This window comes from Bombina bombina, chromosome 1 (assembly GCF_027579735.1).
Source record: "Bombina bombina isolate aBomBom1 chromosome 1, aBomBom1.pri, whole genome shotgun sequence".
In the NCBI taxonomy this organism is placed as follows: domain Eukaryota; kingdom Metazoa; phylum Chordata; class Amphibia; order Anura; family Bombinatoridae; genus Bombina; species Bombina bombina.
The window spans coordinates 23674994-23697558 of record NC_069499.1 but is presented as its reverse complement, the minus strand read 5'-3'; the positions used below and the strand labels follow the sequence as shown (position 1 = coordinate 23697558).

At 38.9% G+C, this 22565-nt stretch overlaps 1 protein-coding gene across 2 annotated transcripts in view; it reads right to left on the bottom strand.

Moving 5' to 3' along the window:
• Nucleotides 1–22565, bottom strand: part of ZBTB25 (zinc finger and BTB domain containing 25) — a 59461-nt gene that overhangs the window by 10178 nt on the left and 26718 nt on the right. For both annotated transcript variants that reach the window (XM_053697276.1, XM_053697278.1), the window contains exon 2: nt 16456–16633. In XM_053697276.1, the coding sequence (XP_053553251.1) occupies nt 16456–16628 (173 nt within the window). In that variant the 5' untranslated portion in view covers nt 16629–16633. The remainder of the gene's footprint in view (nt 1–16455; nt 16634–22565) is intronic.

Below are 22565 nucleotides of genomic sequence, written 5' to 3'. Positions count from 1 at the left end.
TTACTGTGTGTATATACATATATATTTATGTGTTAGTATGTGTATATACATATATATTTATGTGTTACTATGTGTATATACATATATATTTATGTGTTACTATGTGTATATACATATATATTTATGTGTTACTATGTGTATATACATATATATTTATGTGTTAGTATGTGTATACATATATATTTATGTGTTACTATGTGTATATAGATATATATTTATGTGTTACTATGTGTATATACATATATATTTATGTGTTACTATGTGTATATACATATATATTTATGTGTTACTATGTGTATATACATATATATATTTATGTGTTATTATGTGTATATACAGATATATTTATGTGTTACTATGTGTATATACATATATATTTATGTGTTAGTATGTGTATATACATATATATTTATGTGTTAGTATGTGTATATACATATATATTTATGTGTTAGTATGTGTATATACATATATATTTATGTGTTACTGTGTGTATATACATATATATTTATGTGTTAGTATGTGTATATACATATATATTTATGTGTTACTATGTGTATATACATATATATTTATGTGTTACTATGTGTATATACATATATATTTATGTGTTACTATGTGTATATACATATATATTTATGTGTTAGTATGTGTATACATATATATTTATGTGTTACTATGTGTATATAGATATATATTTATGTGTTACTATGTGTATATACATATATATTTATGTGTTACTATGTGTATATACATATATATTTATGTGTTACTATGTGTATATACATATATATATTTATGTGTTAGTATGTGTATACATATATATTTATGTGTTACTATGTGTATATACATATATATTTATGTGTTACTATCTGTATATACATATATATTTATGTGTTAATATGTGTATATACATATATATTTATGTGTTACTATGTGTATATACATATATATTTATGTGTTACTATGTGTATATACATATATATTTATGTGTTACTATGTGTATATACATATATATTTATGTGTTAGTATGTGTATACATATATATTTATGTGTTACTATGTGTATATAGATATATATTTATGTGTTACTATGTGTATATACATATATATTTATGTGTTAATATGTGTATATACATATATATTTATGTGTTACTATGTGTATATACATATATATTTATGTGTTAGTATGTGTATACATATATATTTATGTGTTACTATGTGTATATAGATATATATTTATGTGTTATGTGTATATACATATATATTTATGTGTTAATATGTGTATATACATATATATTTATGTGTTACTATGTGTATATACATATATATTTATGTGTTATGTGTATATACATATATATTTATGTGTTACTATGTGTATATACATATATATTTATGTGTTACTATCTGTATATACATATATATTTATGTGTTAATATGTGTATATACATATATATTTATGTGTTACTATGTGTATATACAGATATATTTATGTGTTACTATGTGTATATACATATATATTTATGTGTTACTATCTGTATATACATATATATTTATGTGTTAATATGTGTATATACATATATATTTATTTGTTACTATGTGTATATACTGATATATTTATGTGTTACTATGTGTATATACATATATATTTATGTGTTACTATGTGTATATACATATATATTTATGTGTTACTATGTGTATATACATATATATTTATGTGTTACTATGTGTATATAGATATATATTTATGTGTTATGTGTATATACATATATATTTATATGTTACTATGTGTATATAGATATATATTTATGTGTTAGTATGTGTATATACATATATATTTATGTGTTATTATGTGTATATACATATATATTTATGTGTTAGTATGTGTATATACATATATATTTATGTGTTACTATGTGTATATACATATATATTTATGTGTTATTATGTGTATATACATATATATTTATGTGTTATTATGTGTATATACATATATATTTATGTGTTATTATGTGTATATACATATATATTTATGTGTTACTATGTGTATATAAATATATATTTATGTGTTACTATGTGTATATACATATATATTTATGTGTTACTATGTGTATATACATATATATTTATGTGTTACTATGTGTATATACATATATATTTATGTGTTACTATGTGTATATAAATATATATTTATGTGTTACTATCTGTATATACATATATATGTATGTGTTATGTGTATATACATATATATTTATGTGTTAATATGTGTATATACATATATATTTATGTGTTACTATGTGTATATACATATATATTTATGTGTTACTATGTGTATATACATATATATTTATGTGTTACTATGTGTATATACATATATATTTATGTGTTACTATCTGTATATACATATATATTTATGTGTTACTATGTGTATATACATATATATTTATGTGTTACTATGTGTATATACATATATATTTATGTGTTACTATCTGTATATACATATATATTTATGTGTTACTATGTGTATATACATATATATTTATGTGTTACTATGTGTATATACATATATGTGTATGTACATATATATTTATGTGTTATTATGTGTATATACATATATATTTATGTGTTATTATGTGTATATACATATATATTTATGTGTTACTATGTGTATATACATATATATTTATGTGTTACTATGTGTATATACATATATATTTATGTGTTACTATCTGTATATACATATATATTTATGTGTTACTATGTGTATATACATATATATTTATGTGTTACTATGTGTATATACATATATGTGTATGTACATATATATTTATGTGTTATTATGTGTATATACATATATATTTATGTGTTATTATGTGTATATACATATATATTTATGTGTTACTATGTGTATATACATATATATTTATGTGTTACTATGTGTATATACATATATGTGTATGTACATATATATTTATGTGTTATTATGTGTATATACATATATATTTATGTGTTACTATGTGTATATACATATATATTTATGTGTTACTATGTGTATATACATATATATTTATGTGTTACTATGTGTATATACACATATTATACACATATTAACACATATATATTCACATACTGTACATATATATTTACAATTTGCTGCCATCGCTACACGACTTGCCCCCTTCGCTGCGCTAGTTCTCATGACGTGTCTCACGGCATGAGAACGAAGCTTCTATTGGAGCCTACGGAAGCACGCTCTCGTGAGCGCAATGCTTCCAAGCAATGCAAACTCGAGTTAACACTGCAACTAACTTGTAATACCAGCGCACATTTGCATGCACTGGTATTACTCTGTGGAGCGCAAATATCGCTTTTGCAAAAATTATATTTTGCTTTCCACTTGTAATCTAGCCCTAAATCAGTATTATCAAGTAAATCATTATCTATTAAGGGCCAGATTACAAGTGGAGCGCTAAATACCACTTTCGTGAAAGCGATATTTGCGCTCCACTGAGTAACACCAGCGCACGCTAAGTGCGCTAGTATTACAAATTGACAGCAATGTGAACGCAAACTCACATTTGCATTGCTGGGAAGCATTGCGTTCACAAGAGCGTGCTTCCATAGGCTCCAATGGGAGTCTTGTTCTCATGCCGTGTACAAGCATAAGGCTATCCTACACACTAATTCATACCTGGGATAAGCATAAGGCTATCCTACATACTAATTAATGCCTGGTATAAGCATAAGACTATCCTACATACTAATTCATGTCTGGAATAAGCATAAGGATGTCCTACGTACTAATTAATACCTGGGATAAGCATAAGACTATCCTACATACTAATTAATGCCTGGTATAAGCATAAGACTATCCTACATACTAATTCATGTCTGGAATAAGCATAAGGATGTCCTACGTACTAATTAATACCTGGGATAAGCATAAGACTATCCTACATACTAATGAATGCCTGGAATAAGCATAAGGCTGTCCTACGTACTAATTAATGTCTGGAATAAGCATAAGGCTATCCTGCAAACTAAATCATGCCTTGGATAAGCATAAGGCTCTCCTACACACTAATTCATGCCTGGGATAAGCATAAGGCTATCCTACGTACTAATTAATACCTGGGATAAGCATAAGACTATCCTACATACTAATTAATGCCTGGTATAAGCATAAGACTATCCTACATACTAATTCATGTCTGGAATAAGCATAAGGATGTCCTACGTACTAATTAATACCTGGGATAAGCATAAGGCTCTCCTACACACTAATTCATGCCTGGGGTAAGCATAAGGCTATCCTACGTACTAATAAATGCCTGGAATAAGCATAAGGCTATCCTGCAAACTAAATCATGCCTTGGATAAGCATAAGGCTCTCCTATGTACTAATAAATGCCTGGGATAAGCACAAGGCTCTCCTACTAATTAATGCCTGGTATAAGCATAAGACTATCCTACATACTAATTATTGCCTGGGATAAGCATATGGCTATCCTACATACTAATTATTGCCTGAGATAAGCATATGGCTATCCTACATACTAATTATTGCCTGGGATAAGCATATGGCTATCCTACATACTAATTAATGCCTGGGATAAGCATACGGCTATCCTACTGTCAGGGTTTTTTCCTGACTTGTTTGCCATGTGCTGCTGGAAGCCATTTTACTCACCTCTCTTGCTGACTTTGGTGCATTCTGGTAGATGATGCTCACTTCCTGTACTTCCTTTTATGGCCAGACTGGTTTACATCATTCATGTGAGAAAGGATGCAGTCTCAGAATTGTGATGTCATCACTTATTATTTAAAGGGCCTTTGTTCAGTATGCTTTGCCCTTGCATTGTCTCAGACCTGTTTGTGAGAGTTCCTGTGTATTACCTGGCTGTCTGATGTCCTTCCTGGTTCCTGATCCCTCGCTTGTTCCTGACTCTGCTGTTTTCCTTGTTCCTGATTCCGGCTCGTCTGACTACTCGCTTTGGCTCCTGACTCGGCTCGTCTGACTACCACCTCTGGTTTTGACTCCTGGCTGTTATTTGACTTGTGGACTTTTTATTATTTTTTGCTATGAATAAAGGTGTGATTATTTTTGCACTTCTCGTCTCAGTCTGATTCCTGGCACCCTGAAATTACGCAAGGGCCATGAATCCTGATGGTGCTAATAATCCACCTTTACCTGCCATAATTTCCAGGATGGATGAACAGGATCACCGCTTGGATCAATTTACACTATCCCTGCAAACCCTGCTGACTCGCACTGCACATTTGGACCAAAGTGTCCCGCAAGTTATGGCTGCTCCTGTTTCCACTGCTGCACCTATGCCTACCTGGAGCATGTCCGGTTCTGCACCTCTACCTCAGCAATATGGAGGCGATCCTAATTAGTGCAGAGGGTTTTTGAACCAGGTGGGCATTTACTTTGAGATGTTACCTCAGGCGTTTCCCTCTGACAGAGCTATGGTGGGATTTCTCATCTTGTTACTCTCTGACACAGCTCTAGCCTGGGCTAATCCCTAGTGGGAGACTAATAAACCTGTGATTTCAAATTACCCTGAATTTGTGGCCTCCTTTCGAAGGATATTTGATGTTCCGGCTCGCTCCTCCTCTGCTGCTAAACGACTCATGTCCATTCAGCAAGGTACAAGATCTGTTGCTCAGTATGCCATTGAGTTCCGTACGCTTGCAGCAGAGGTAGGCTGGAACAATGAAGCCCTTGTTGCCGCCTTCTTTCATGGGCTCTCTGATGCGATTAAAGACGAAGTTGCTGCCAGAGATTTACCAGAAGATCTCGAGGCATTGGTGTCTTTTTTTATCCTAATTGACATCAGACTAAGTGAGAGGCCTTCTTTCAAGGAGCGCTTGCGGAAGCCTCCTGTACCGTTGTCTCCTACGTGTTCGTTCCCACCCATGCCTCCCTCTCCTCCCATGCCTCCTGGTCCTGAGTCACCAGGTGCTACTGAGCCGATGCAGTTGGGATTCACACATCTCTCCACGGCGGAGAGGGCCTTTAGGAGGAGGAAGGGGCTCTGCCTCTATTGTGGATTACAGGGCCACCTTTTGAAGTCTTGTCCTACACGGCCGGGAAACGCTCACACCTAAGGTCCTGTCGGGGTCAGACCTTAGGTGGTTTATCCTTGTCCCCGGAACCGCTAAAGGAGAAACCTTTGGTCACGGTTGTCCTTTCCTGGGTGGACTCCTCCATAGTCACCCAGGCTCTTGTTGACTCTGGTGCTGCGGGCTATTTCATTGACAGTGCTTTTGTATCGAAGCACTCCATTCCTGTTTTTCCTCAGTCCTTTCAGCTTGCTATTGAGGCTATTGATGGCAGGCCCCTTCAGCACGCACTCATTACTCACGAAACCGCTCCGTTGTCCATGGCTGTTGGGGCTCTCCATTTTGAAACCCTCCAGTTCCAGGTGATAAACTCTCCACATTTTCCGGTTGTTCTGGGTTATCCCTGGCTCCAAAACACAATCCCAGTCTCGACTGGCGCAGGACCGAAATTTTGTCGTGGTCTCCGCAATGTATTTCCACTTGTCTTCAGAAACCAGTTAAAGTCTTGTGCACTTCTTCAGTATCTCAATTGCCAGAGGAGTACCGAGAGTTCCTAGACGCTTTTGACAAGGTGCGTGCCGGTACGTTGCCTCCTCACCGGTCTTACGATTGTGCCATAGACCTGCAACCCGGAGCCATTCCTCCTCGGGGCCGGGTTTACCCTCTGTTTGTTGCAGAGAATTGTGCTATGGAGGAGTATGTTTCCGATGCTCTGTCGCGGGGGATCATCCACAAATCCTGCTCTCCTGCAGGGGCTGGCTTCTTCTTTGTGAAGAAAAAGGGTGGCAAGTTAAGACCATGCATCGATTATAGGGGTCTTAATCGTCTTACCATTAAGAATACTTACCCTATTCTGCACATTACGGAACTATTTGACCGCCTCAAGGGAGCTACGGTCTTTACTAAGCTTGATTTGAGAGGAGCGTACAATCTCGTTAGGATCAAGGAGGGCCACGAATGGAAAACAGCATTTAACACCAGGAGCGGGCATTATGAGTATCTTGTAATGCCCTTTGGCCTATGTAATGCTCCTGCTGTTTTCCAGGAATTTATTAATGATGTCCTACGAGATATGTTGCAACAGTGTGTTGTGGTGTACATAGACAACATCCTCATACACTCACCCACACTTGAGGCTCATCGTTCTGATGTTACACGGGTTCTTCAGAGACTACGTGAGAACGGCCTGTTTTGTAAACTTGAGAAATGTGAGTTCCATCAGACTCAAGTAACCTTCCTAGGTTATGTTATCTCCGTTGCAGAGTTCTCCATGGATCCTGACAAGTTATCTGCAGTTCTGCAGTGGCCTCGCCCAGTTGGTCTTCGGTCTATTCAACGTGTTTTGGGGTTCGCCAATTACTATAGAAAGTTTATTGAAAACTTTTCTTCCTTGGTCAAACCTATCAGACATGACCCATAAAGAGAATGATCCACTCCATTGGTCACCTACTGCCATTAAGGCCTTTGATAGTCTTAAGACTGCCTTTGCTGCTGCTCCAGTTCTGGCTCATCCTAACCCTGTCCTGCCTTTCGTTCTTGAGGTCGATGCGTCTAAGACTGAAGTAGGTGCCCTCTTGTCTCAACATCTTACACCTGACGGTTCCTTGCATCCGTGTGGTTTCTTCTCTAAGAAATTGTCTCCAGCGGAGTGTAATTATGAAATTAGTGACAGGGAATTACAGGCCATAATTTTGGCACTCAAAGAATGGAGGCATCTTCTCGAGGGTACTAGCGTACCAGTGCTCATTCTTACTGACCACAAGAATTTAACTTATCTAGCTGAAGCAAAACGTTTGTCGCCCGACAGGCCAGATGGGCGCTATTTTTGTCTTGGTTTAATTATGTGGTCTCCTACCTGCCTGGTAGTAAGAATGTTAGGGCTGATGCCCTTTCTCGACAATTTTCACCTCTGTCCAAGGAGGATTCTGTACCTACTCCAGTTATACCTCCTGACCATATTTTGGCTACCATACGTACTAATTTAACTTCACCCTTGGAGGAGGAGATCCTGGCTGCACAAACCAATGCACCTCCTGAGAAACCTAGTGGTAAGTGTTTTGTTCCTGAGAATCTTCAAACTAAACTTTTGCACACTTACCACTATCCTAAAGCCGCAGGTCACCCAGGCAAGAACCAAATGATTTGGTCTGTTACTCGACAATTCTGGTGGCCAGGTCTTCATTCTGATGTTGCTGCGTATGTTGCCTCCTGCTCAGTTTGTGCACAGAATAAGACTCCTTGACGTCTTCCTCTGGGTCTTCTTCAACCTATTGCTAATGGTGAGCGTCCTTGGACACATCTTTCCATGGACTTCATTGTAGAGCTCCCTGTTTCCAATGGCAATACTGTTATCCTTATGGTGGTTGACCGTTTTTCTAAAATGTCACATTGCATTCCCTTGAAGAAGTTGCCTACCGCTCAGGTGCTTGCTTCAATTTTTGCCCGTGAGGTTTTCCGTTTACATGGGTTACCCAAGGAGATAGTGTCGAACCGGGGTAGCCAGTTTGTCTCCAGATTTTGGCGTTCCTTTTGTGTTCAAATGGGGATCCAGCTCTCCTTCTCCTCTGTCCAATGGGGCAGCGGAACGGTCTAATCAAGCTCTGGAACAGTTCCTCCGTTGCTATGTCTCAGATCACCACAATAATTAGTTTGAACTGTTACCTTGGGCAGAGTTTGCTCGTAATACTGCTATTAATGCTTCCTCCAAGTTATCCCTGTTCATGGCGAATTATGGGTTTCAACCATCCTTGTTGCCCGATTCTTTCATGTCTCAGGGAATTCCGGCTTTGGAGGAGCATCTCCGGCAACTCCATTCCACGTGGGTGCAGATTCAGGATTGCCTTCATCGTTCTATGCAGCGCCAAAAGTTCCAGGCTGATCATAGGCGTCTGTCTCCACCTTCCTACCAGGTTGGTGAGAGAGTTTGGCTTTCCTCCCGCAACTTGAACCTTTGTGTGCCTTCCAATAAACTGGCTCCCCGTTATGTTGGTCCTTTTCGAATACTCGGATGGGTCAATCCTGTGGCCTACGCTCTTGACCTTCCTCCTGCAATGCACATCTCCAATGTTTTTCATGTCTCCCTCTTGAAACCATTGGTTTGTAATCGGTTTACCACTGTGTTGCCTCGTCCTCGTCCTATCATTGTTGACAACCATGAGAAGTATGAGGTCAGCAGCATTATTGACTCTCGTATGTCCAGGGGCCGCGTACAGTATTTGGTTCCTTGGAGGAGCTACGGTCCAGAGGAGCGTTCATGGGTTGCCTCCTCTGATGTTCATGCTCCCGCCTTCCTCCGTGCCTTCCATGTCCGTTTCCCCATAAGCCTTTTTTCCTCCCGCGGGGGAGGGGTCGTTGAGGGGAGGGTACTTTCAGGGTTTTTTCCTGACTTGTTTGCCATGTGCTGCTGGCAGCCATTTTACTCACCTCTCTTGCTGACTTTGGTGTATTCTGGGAGATGCTGCTCACTTCCTGTACTTCCTTTTATGGCCAGACTGGTTTACATCATCCATGTGAGACAGGATGCAGTCTCAGAATTGTGATGTCATCACTTATTATTTATAGGGCCTTTGTTCAGTATGCTTTGCCCTTGCGTTGTCTCAGACCCGTTTGTGAGAGCTCCTGTGTATTACCTGGCTGTCTGATGTCCCTCCTGGTTCCTGATCCCTGGCTTGTTCCTTACTCTGCTGTTCTCCTTGTTCCTGATTCCGGCTCATCTGACTACTTGCTTTGGCTCCTGACTCGGCTTGTCTGACTACCAGCTCTAGTTTTGAATCCTGGCTTGTTATTTGACTTGTGGACTTTTTATTATTTTTTACTATTAATAAAGGTGTGATTATTTTTGCACTTCTCGTCTCAGTCTGATTCCTGGCACCCTGACACCTACATACTAATTAATGCCTGGGATAAGCATAAGGCTATCATACGCACTAATTAATGCCTAGCAAAAGGCTATCCTACGTACTAATTAATGCCTGGTATAAGCATAAGACTATTATACACAATAATTAATGCCTAGGATAAGCATAAGACTATACTACTTACTAATTAATGCCTGGGATAAGCATACCACTATCCTATGTACTAACTAATGCCTGGGATAAGCATAAGGCTATCCTACGTACTAACTAATGCCTGAGATAAGCATAAAGCTATCCAACATACTAAATAATGCCTGGGATAAGCATAAGGCTATCCTACGTACTAACTAATGCCTGGGATACGCATACGGCTATTCTACATACTAATTAATGCCTAGGATAAGCATAAGGCTATCCTATGTACTAACTAATGCCTGGGAAAAGCATAAGGCTATCTTACATACTAACTAATGCCTGAGATAAGCATAAAGCTATCCTACATACTAATTAATGCCTGGGATAAGCATAAGGCTATCCTACATACTAATTAATGCCTGGGATAAGCATAAGGCTAGCCTACATACTAACTAATGCCTGAGATAAGCATAAAGCTATTCTACATACTAATTAATGCCTGGGATAAGCATAAGGCTATCCTATGTACTAACTAATGCCTGGGATAAGCATAAGGTAATTTATGTACTAATTAATGCCTGGAATAAGCATACGGCTATCCTACATACTAATTAATGCCTGGGATAAGCATAAGGCTATCCTATGTACTAATTAATGCCTAGTATAAGCATAAGATTATTCTACACACTAATTCATGCCTAGAATAAGCATAAGGCTATCCTGCACACTAATTCATGCCTTGGATAAGCATAAGGCTGTCCTACGTACTATTAAATGCTTGGGATAAGCATAAGGCTATAATACGCACTAATTAATGACTGGAATAAGCATAGGGTTATCCTACGTACTAATTACTGCATGAGATTAGCATAAGACTATCCTACATACTAATTAATGCTTGGGATAAGCATAATACTATCCTACATGTCTGGGATAAACATAAGGCTCACAAGCCCCTATTCTTAGAGAATTCAGTTAGTTCTGCCCTGTGAAGTCTGCACAATAACTTTTGGAGAGTTTATTAACAATTGGCCGTCAGACATCTGTCCATAAATACCTATTGTCTATGCTGTAGCTACTTTAACTCTTGGCACTAATTACCACCTTGTCCCTTTACACCGGCCCCCTTATCCAAATACTAAAATTGCCAGGGATGCCATTATTTTAGTTGGAAGTCACCAATAACGGTCACTTTGCCCAATATATCTAAAGAAAAATAGTATTAATTTCCCTTAGCTAGCTTTGCTGTTCCTAAGAATTGTACTCTCCTGTTCACCCCTATTGGGTCACAGTTTCCAAGCTAGTAAAAGGCTGACGCTATATATAACAGATGACAATATGCCAGCGTGTAAAGACCCCTTCCCTGTGCATTTGCTGTTGCTCCCCTAATGATCCATATTTGCCGTGATTCAGCTGGATACTGAGCAATTCAGGTTATGTACTGAACAGTGGATAAGGCATTGCTAATCCTAAAACATTTACAAATAAATCTGAACTTTAATCCACCTCATTAGAAACTTAGCTACACAGCTGGGTATATATCCCTTTCTTTGTGAATTGGACAATAAGCTTCCTGCTCTTCTGGATCTAATTGTCACAGTACACTATAGCAGTCCTCCGTTCTCTGAGTTGCATAGGCTACCTCAGGGGACACAGATGGTGCTGAGTTTAGAGAATAGGAAACGTCACAGTATGCCAAATATAGTTTATTATCTTCGGAACAAAAGGCAAAGACAGACCCACATAGAAACATAAATCCTATCGCCTAGATTACGAGTCTTGCTTTAGGGTTAAAAAGCAGTATTGAGATGTCCCAGTGCTGCTTTTTAACGCCCGCTGGTATTACCAGTCTTCCAGGTACAGGTGTACCGCTCACATTTTTTTTGCGACTCGAAAATACCGCAAATCCACTTACGTCAATTGCGTATCCTATTTTTTCAATGGGATTTTCCTAACGCCGGTATTACGAGTCGTCCTAAAAGTGAGCGGTAGACCCTCTCCTGTCAAGCCTGGTACCGCATTTAAAAGTCAGTAGTGAAGAGTTTTATGGGCTAACGCCGTAGTATAAAACTCTTAACTAAAGTGCTAAAAAGTACACTAACATCCATAAACTACCTATTAACCCCTAAACCGAGGCCCCCCCACATTGCAAACACTTAAATAAAAAATGTAACACCTAATCTGCTGAACCAGATATCGCCGCCACTTTAATAAATATATTAAACCCTAAACCGCCACACTCGTGCCTCGCAAACACTAGTTAAATTTTATTAACCCCTAATCAGCCATCCCTAACATCGCCGCCACTTACCTACATTTATTAAGCCCTAATCTGCCGCACCCAACGTCCCCGCCAGTATATTAAATGTATTAACCCCTAAACCTTAGTCTAACCCTAACCCTAACACCCCCCTAACTTAAATATAATTTGAATAAATCGAAATAAAATTACTACAATTAACTAAATTATTCCAATTTAAAACTAAATACTTACCTATAAAATAAACCCTAAGATAGCTACAATATAACTAATAGTTACATTGTAGCTATCTCAGGGTTTATTTTTATTTTACAGGCAACTTTGTATTTATTTTAACTAGGTACAATAGTTATTAAATAGTTATTAAATATTTAATAGCTACCTAGTAAAAATAAATACAAATTTACCTGTAAAATAAAAAATAACCTAAGTTACATTTACAACCAAACACTACACTATAATTAAATTAATTAAATAAACCAACTACAATTATATAAAATTATCTAAAGTACGAAACCCCCCCTACTAAATTACAGAAAATAATAAAATAATTACAAGTTTGTTAAACTAATTACACCTAATCTAATCCCCCTAATAAAATGAAAAAGCCACCCAAAATAATAAAAATCCATACCCTATACTAAATTGCAAATAGCCCTTAAAAGGGCTTTTTGTGGGGCATTGCCCCAAAGTAATCAGCTCTTTAACCTGTAAAATAAAGTACAATACCCCCCCAACATTAAAACCCACCACTCACACACCCAACCCTACTCTAAAACCCACCCAATCCCCCCTTAATAAAACCTAACACTAACCCCTTGAAGATCACCCTACCTTGAGAAGTCTTCACCCAACCGGGCTGAAGTCCTCAACGAAGCCGGGCAGAAGTGGTCCTCCAGATGGGCAGAAGTCTTCATCCAAGCCGGGAAGAAGAGGTCCTCCAGACGGACAGAAGTCTTCATCCAGACGGCATTTTATATCTTCATCCATCCAGAGCACAGCGGGTCCATCTTCAAGCCATCCGACGCGGAGCATCCTCTTCATCCGGAGTCTTCTTACTAAATGACGGTACCTTTAAGTGACATCATCCAAGATGGCGTCCCTTCAATTCCGATTGGCTGATAGAATTCTATCAGCCAATCGTAATTAAGGTAGAAAAAATCCTATTGGCTGATCCAATCAATGCAAGCTCAATCCTATTGGCTGATTGGATCAGCCAATAGGATTGAACTTCAATCTTATTGGCTGATTGCATCAGCCAATAGGATTTTTTCAACCTTAATTCCGATTGGCTGATAGAATTCTATCAGCCAATCTGAATTGAAGGGACGTCATCTTGGATGATGTCACTTAAAGGTACCGTCATTTAGTAAGAAGACTCCGGATGAAGAGGATGCTCCGCGTTGGATGGCTTGAAGATGGACCCGCTCCGCATGGATGAAGATAGAAGATGCAGTCTGGATAAAGACTTCTGCCGTCTGGAGGACCTCTTCTTCTCGGCTTGGATGAAGACTTCTGCCCGTCTGGAGGACCACTTCTGCCCGGCTTCGTTGAGGACTTCGGCCCGGTTGGGTGAAGACTTCTCAAGGTAGGGTGATCTTCAAGGGGTTAGTGTTAGTATTAAGGGGGGATTGGGTGAGTTTTAGAGTAGGGTTGGGTGTGTGGGTGGTGGGTTTTAATGTTGGGGGGAATTGTACTTATTTTTACAGGTTAAAGAGCTGATTACTTTGGGTCAATGCCCCGCAAAAAGCCCTTTTAAGGGCTATTTGTAATTTAGTATAGGGTAGGGATTTTATTATTTTCTGTAATTTAGTGTTTTTTTTCGTACTTTAGATAATTTTATTTAATTGTAATTAATTGTATTTAGTTTTTTTAATTTATTTAATTATAGTGTAGTGTTAGGTGTAATTGTAACTTAGGTTAGGTTTTATTTTACAGGTAAATTTGTATTTATTTTAAAGGGATACTAACCCCTCATTTTTTCTTTCATGATTCAGATAGAGCATGCAATTTTAAGCAACTTTCTAATTTACTCCTATTATCAATTTTTCTTTGTTCTCATGTTATCTTGATTTGAAAAAGCAGTAATAAAAGGTTATGAGCCGGCCCATTTTTTAGTTCAGCACCTTGGTTGAGCTGCTGATTGGTTTTCTACATTTAGCCACAAATCAGCAAGTGCTACCCATGTGCCGAACAAAAAATGGTCTGGCTCTAAAGCTTACAGTACTGCTTTTTCAAATCAAGATAGCATGAGAACAAAGAAAAATTGATAATAGGAGTAAATTAGAAAGGTGCTTAAAATCTCATGCTCTATCTGAATCATGAAATAAAATAATTGGGTTTAGTATCCCTTTAACTAGGTAGCTATTAAATAGTTAATAATTATTTAATAACTATTGTACCTAGTTAAAATAAATACAAAGTTGCCTGTAAAATAAAAATAAAACCTAAGATAGCTACAATATAACTATTAGTTAAATTGTAGCTATCTTAGGGTTTATTTTATAGGTAAGTATTTAGTTTTAAATAGGCATAATTTAGTTAATTGTAGTTATTTTATTTAGATTTATATAAATTATATTTAAGTTAGGGGGTGTTAGGGTTAGACTTAGTTTTAGGGGTTAATAACTTTAATATAGTGGCGGCGAAGTTGGGGGCGGCAGATTGGGGGGTTAATAATTGTAGTTAGGTTGCGGCGACATTGGGTGCGGCAGATTAGGGGTTAATAAATATAATGTAGGTGTCGGTGATGTTGGGGGCAGCAGATATAATGTAGGTGGTGGCGGTGTCCGTTGCGGCAGATTAGGGGTTAATAATATAATGCAGGTGTCGGCGATGTCGGGGCGTCAGATTAGGAGTAAATAAGTGTAAGATTAGGGGTGTTTAGACTCGGGGTTCATGTTAGGTGTAGACATAAAATGTATTTCCCCATAGGAATCAATGGAGCTGCGTTAGGAGCTGAACGCTGCTTTTTTGCAGGTGTGCCCTATTGATTCCTATGGGGAAATCGTGCACGAGCACGTTCAGCCAGCTCACCACTACCGTAAGCAGCGCTGGTATTACAGTGAGATGTGGAGCTAAATTTTGCTCTCCGCTCACTTTTCTGCGGTTAACGCCGGGTTTGTAAAAGCCTGTAATACCAGCGTTGTCTGTAGGTGAGCGGTGAGCAGAAACTGCTCGTTAGCCCTACACACCATTACCGACAAAAACTCGTAATCTAGCCGTATGTGTTTCTAGGCATGAAAAACTGTTTCATCAGGCGGCTGACAAAAACATTTATATTTTTATAATATATTATGTATATATAAATCAATTTTACTATAACATATAAAGTTCATTGTCTGATAGGTACTTCCTGCTAATGCTCATTGTCTGATAGGTACTTCCTGCTAATGCTCATTGTCTGATAGGTACTTCCTGCTAATGCTCATTGTCTGATAGGTACTTACTGCTAATGTACATTGTCTGATAGATACTTCCTGCTAATGCTCATTGTCTGATAGGTACTTCCTGCTAATGCTCATTGTCTGATAGGTACTTCCTATTAATGCTCATTGTCTGATAGGTACTTCCTGCTAATGCTCATTGTCTGATAGGTACTTCCTGCTAATGCTCATTGTCTGATAGGTACTTCCTATTAATGCTCATTGGCTGATAAGTACTTCCTACAAATAATCATTTGTGATACTACTGTATTAGTGTTTACTTTATTTAAAACAGCTTTTACTTCATTTTTTTGAAAACATGTTTAAATGCTGCTATTTCATATGAATGACTTTTTTTTTAGTACAGTGCCCTCTATTTATGCACAGTGAAAAAGCTTTGAAATATTTAATTTGCCCTCTTTTCTAAAATTTCCCAATGAAAATTTAGTTTTTACCCCACTATTCCTGGAGTGCAAGTGATGGCTCAGTAAGTGCAGAGTTCTATTTATAGATGTCCCTAATTAGCCATGCTAATTGAAACGAAATAGTGTCTACTCTAATGCGTATATTAAAAAAGTAATTGTACTAAATATGCCGCATGATCTTTATTAACAACTGAACAGTCTACGTTACTGATTTCTAACGTCCCTGAAAACAGATCTGTTTATAACTTTATTTAAACACAATAAATGGAAAGGACCATAGTGTCAAACCTGGACTGATGGATGAATATCATCTTGAAATAGTTTGAAAAAGCAGCAAGCACTGGTCTATGAGCTTTAAAATACACGTCCCCAATAGCAACTGTGCAGTCACAGAGGAAGCCAAACTCCCGCTGCATATTCAGCTGCTGTAGCAGTAGCAGACTGTGGCTTGAGGAATCCATGGCTTCTGAAAAATACAAAACAAATACGGTTACCTAAACCAAATTAATGGCTGTGAAAGGTAAATGTGATTATGTGGAACAGTTTAGTAAAGAACAGAAACTATTCAATGTCAAGTAATTTCATTAAAATACAGGAACACGATGTCAGACTTATTAGTCAAGACTTTTATTTTTCATATGGGAAAAAACTAAATGTATGCTATCCTGATAAATGTATTTATTTCTTGACACAGTGAGTCCACGGATCATCATCTATTACTGTTGGGAATATCACTCCTGGCCAGCAGGAGGAGGCAAAGAGCACCACAGCAAAGCTGTTAAGTATCACTTCCCTTCCCACAACCCCCAGTCATTTGACCGAAGGAAAGGAGATAAAGGAAATAACACAAGGTGCAGAGGTGCCTGATGTCATGCCGCGCCGCTCTAGCAGTTGCTAGGGGTGCAGCGTCTCCTTCCCTACTCACTGCCAGGGGCAGTGTCGGCTCAGATGCGTGCAGTGCTGACGTCATCGCCGAACACTCCTGATGCCGGTCAGACCTCAGTGGCGCAAATCCTGCGCCTATTTAAACGTCCCACAAACGATCTGTCACTGCCCAAGTATAGGTGTTACTTTGTGTACTCCTGGGTGTGACAGATCGTTCTTTCTAAGTGCCTAAATACTGTCACTGAACCTGCCTGCCTACTCTCCTGCCTTAACCCTTAAACTGCTGGAATGATTACTGTTGCTGAACCTGCCTGCCAGACTACTCTACCTGCCTTAACCCTCAATCTGCTGGACTGCTTTACTGTTGCCAAACCCTGCCTGCCTGACGATTCTAGTGGTTTATCCTTGGACTGCTTTGCTATTGCCAAACCCTGCCTAGCCATACTACTGGTTCATCCTTGGACTGCTCTGCTGTTGGACTGTCCTGCCTGTGGTAAATGCCACCTTCCTCATCTCACTAAATTTTTCTGCTCTGGGATATTCCATATCATTCCGTCTCGACGCCGGGATAACAAGACTACTGGTCAAGTTTGGTCTTATAGAGGAGTATCCCACGAGCGTTACACCTGAAGTTTATATAAAAAACTGACTGAAAACAGCGAGGGCCGTGGACTCACTGTGTGAAGAAATAAATAAATTTATCAGGTAAGCATAAATTGTGTTTTCTTTCTAATGACACGGTGAGTCCACGGATCATCATCAATTACTGTTGGGAATCAATACCCAAGCTAGAGGACACAGATGATAAGGGAGGGACAAGACAGGTAACCTAAAACAGAAGGCACCACTGCTTGCAAAAACCTTTCTCCCAAAAGAAGCCTCAGCCGAGGCAAAAGAATAAAAATTATAGATTTTTGAAAAGTGGGCAAAAAAGACCAAATCTCAGCCTTACAAATCTGTTCTACAGAGGCCTCATTTTTGAAGGCCCAAGAAGAAGACGACACCACCCTAGTGGAGTGAGCTGTAATTCTCTCAGGAGGCTTCTGTCCAGCAGTCTCATATGCCATACGAATAACACTTCTCAACCTGAGAGAAAGAGAAGAGACAGTAGCTTCCTGGCCTTTACGTTTACCAGAAAAGCAAACAAACAATGCAGAAGACTGACGAAAGTTGTTTGTAGTCTGCAGATAGAAATTAAGAGTCTGCACAACGTCCAAGTTGTGCAACAAACAATGTTTATGAGAAGAAGGAATAGGACAGAGAAAAGGAAAACAATATCCTGCTTAATATTTCTGTCCAAAACAACCATAGGAAGAAAACCAAACTTGGTACGGAGAACTGCCTTATTTGCGTGAAATACGAGATAAGGAGAATCACACTGCAATGCTGAGAGTCCTTAGATCAGAAGAAACAGCAGTAAGAAACAAAAACATTCCAAGATTATAAATTAATATCTATGGAATGCATAGGCTCAAACGAAGCCTGTTGACAAACTTTAAGAACAAGATCAATGCTCCAAGAAGGAGCAACTGATTAAAACACAGGCCTGATTCTGACCAGGGCCTGAAAAAAGGATTGTACATCCGGTAAGTCCGCGAGACGTTTTTGCAGCAGAATGGATAAAGTAGAAATCTGACCTTTAAGGGTACTGACAGATAACTCCTTCTCAAGGCCTTCCTGGAGAACGGATAACATCCTTGGGATCCTGACCTTACTTCAAGAAAATCCTTTAAACTCACACCAATAAGATATTTACGCCATATCTTATGGTAAATCTTTCTAGTGAAAGGCTTACGAGCCTGATTCATGGTCTTAATGACCAATTCGGAAAACTCACGCTTAACTAAAATCAAGCATTCAATCTCCAAGCAGACAGATTCAGAAAATTGAGATTTAGGTGAAGATAAGGCCCCTGAAGCAGAAGATCCTTACTTAGCAAAAGTTTCCACAGAGGTAGAGACGACATCTCTACTAGATCTGCATACCATATCCTACAAGGCCACGCAGGAGCTATTAGAATCACCAATGCTCTCTCCTGCTTGATCCGAGCGATGCCCCGGGAAAGGAGAGCAAACAGAGGACAAGATATGCCAATTTGAAGTCCAAAGGAACTGCCAGAGCATCTATCGGAAAGGCTTGAGGATCTCTCGACCTCGGACCGTACTTAGGGAGCTTGGTGATCTGACAAGACATCATCAGATGCAAATTCTGGTAACCATCATTTGGTTGTTATCCTGGAGAACACTTCTGGATGGAGTTCCCACTACCAGGCATGAAAAGTCTGTCTGCTCAGAAAATCCGCTTTGGAACCTGATAGCCCGGGCTAGGGCCAGCTGAGGCCAAATCATAAAGGCATTGAAGATCGCTCTCAACTCCAGAATGTTTATGAGGAGAGCAGATTCCTCCTGAGACCAAAGTCCCTGCACCTTCAACGAGTCCCAGACTGTTCCCCAACCCAACAGGCAGGCATCCGTGGTAAAAATTACCCAAGAGGGTCTTTGAAAGCATGTCCCCTAGTACAGATGTTCTTGAGACAGCCACCACGGTAGGTAATCCCTTGTAACTTGATCCAGAGCTATTCTCTGAGCTAGATCTGTATAATCTCCATTCCACTGAGCGAGCATGCATAGCTGCAGAGGTCTCAAATGGAACCGAACAAACGGAACTATGTCCATGGAAGCCATCATCAACCCAATTGCCTCCATGCACTGGGCCACTGATGGCTGTGCCGCCGACTGTAGGGCCAGGCAAGCGGACAGAAAACTTGGCTTTTCTGACCTCCGTCAGAAATATCTTCATTAGATAGAGAGTCTATAATGGTTCCTAAGAAAGACACTCTTGTAGACGGAACAAGAGAACTCTTTTCCAAATTGATCTTCCAACCGCGTTGGAACTAAAAAACGCCAAGAAGATCCTTGTTGCAAGGAAGGTGCCTGAACCAGAATGTCCTCCAGATAAGGCGCCACTGCAACTACCCGAGCCCGAATTACATCCAATAGAGCTCCCAGGACCTTGGAGAAAATTCTGGGGGTGGTGGCAAGGCCAAATGGAAGCACTTACAATTGAAAATGTTTGCCTAGATAAGCAAACCTCAGATATTTGTGATGATCCCTGTGAATGGGAACTTGCAGGTACGCATCCTTCAGGTCTATGGTCGTCATGAACTGACCTTCTTGAATCAGGGGAAGAATGGAGCGGATAGTCTCCATCTTGAAGGACGGTACTCTGAGGAATGTGTTTAGTTGAAAGCTCCCTCCCTTTTTTGGAAAACACAAACAGGTTTGAGTAAAAACCCCAGATCCTGTTCCTGACTTGGAACTGGAACAATCACTCCCAAGAGGGAAAGATCCTGTACACATTTCAAGAACGCCTCTCTTCTTATCCAGTCTACAGATAATCTTGAGAGGTGGAACCTGCCCCTGGGAAGAAAAGTCCTAACTTGAACCCCTGGGATATCCCCAGCCCATCCCCTCACCTGGATCAATCCTGGTTTGAGGCAAAACTTCATCTTGTCTAAAACAAGAATATCAGAAACATTCCTGTCAGATCCGGACCAAACAAGGTCCTACCCTTGGAAGGAATTGTCAGAAGCCTGAAAGCAGAGGAAAAAACAAACCACTGATCATGATAAAATTAACTGGCCTGCTCACAAGTCCTGAGGGCTAGCACAACCAGATAGATATCTTAGCTCCCTGCTTGAAGACTAGCATGGAAGCATCAGGGATAAAGGAATTGGCTAGCTTAAAAGCCTTAATTATGTACTGGATCTCCTCTCAAGGAATCCCTAACAAATTAGGACAAACAAGGCATCACACCAATAAAATGCCTAACTGGACACAGTGGAAAACCCACATATCCGTTAAAAAAAAAACATAGTCCATTAATCCTGAATAACAGCCATTCTCTCTAGAAATCGTAGTTCTCTTAGCCAGAGTAGAAATGTCCTACTACTATTGGCACCGTGGAGACAAGAATATGAACCATCCTTAAAAGATAGGACTCCAACTCCAAGAGTAGCCCTCCCATTCCTGTCCAGCACGGATTGGAATAGGAAAAACTGAGAAATCATATTATCTATAAAGATCACTAACTTCCTTAAGGATTAACAACGACAGACGAATCAGAGTCATTCAAATGCAGCCAAAACCTCCTTGAAACACACACGAAGGTGTCCAAATTTGAAATCTGAAGAATACTACTTCAGCATCATATAAAGGAATTATACTGTCCAAATCTAAAATTTTACCCTCAGAGACTACTGACGTATCCTCCCCATCAGCCTACAAGGAAGGTGGTCAGATTAGCATCCGGCGGAACAGAAACCTTACTATCTGAAGTAATAATGTTCCTCCTGCGATCTTCCACTAAAATTAGGAAAAGCAGATAAAGCCACAGATACCCAAAGGATACCTGAGCAGCATTCTACAGGCAAATAACTCCTCTAGGAGATTATAAGGAACCGCAGGGCACCTCTGGTGACGCCATAGAGGCTTGGGACGTGTAAGGAGAAACTGTTGTAATGCTTACACAGTATAATCCTGTGAGACATTGGGTTCAGAGGAAACGCAATATCTCTATTTTAAGAGATCCAGCGAACAAGAACATAAAAAATTGTATTTAAAAAAAAACAATATAATGTCTGAAAAATTGTTTAATGCAAGAACATTGTAGGGTCTGAAGTTGATCCAGGGACCTCTCCTGAGCCACTGGAGAACTCTTAGCAAAAATGCAATTTAATATATCAAACACAAAACTGTAACTTTGAACAGTTAATTTAAATAACGGTGTTTAAGGCACAGTATAATTAATGATGATTGACACATACAATAAAAACTATCCAAATAAACGTTCTCCATATCATTATAAGGAACGTTTAGCATTTACAAAACACCCCTTATCTGCCGCCCCAATATTGCAGACACCTACATTACATTTATAACCCCTAATCTGCGGCCCCCAATGTCGCTGCCACCTACATAAATGTATTAACCCCTAATCTGCCACCCCCAATGTCACCGCCACCTACCTACACTTATTAACCCCTAATATGACGCCCTCAATGTCACCGCCACCTACATAAATGTATTAACCCCTAATCTGCTGCCCCCAACGTCGCCGCCACCTACATAAATGTATTAACCCCTAATCTGCCGCCCCCAACGTGGCTGCCGCCACTATACTAAAGTTGTAGAGAGGGGTGCAATAGGTGGGAGTGCTATAGATCTGCACAGACCTAACTGCTGGACAACCTATGGTATTGACTAAAGTTATTAACCGCTAAACCCCTGGCCTCCCACATCACTAACATTAAATAAATATTTTTTTAATTTTAAATAGGAATAATTTAGGTATTAATTGTAATTTTTATTTGGAATTATTTTAATTAGGTTAAAATTAGTGGGTATTAGTGTTACGTTAGGGTTAGACTTGGGGTTAGGTTTAGGGGTTAATAACTTTAGCATAATGGCGGCGACATTGGGGGCAGCAGATTAGGGGTTAATAACAGTAATGTA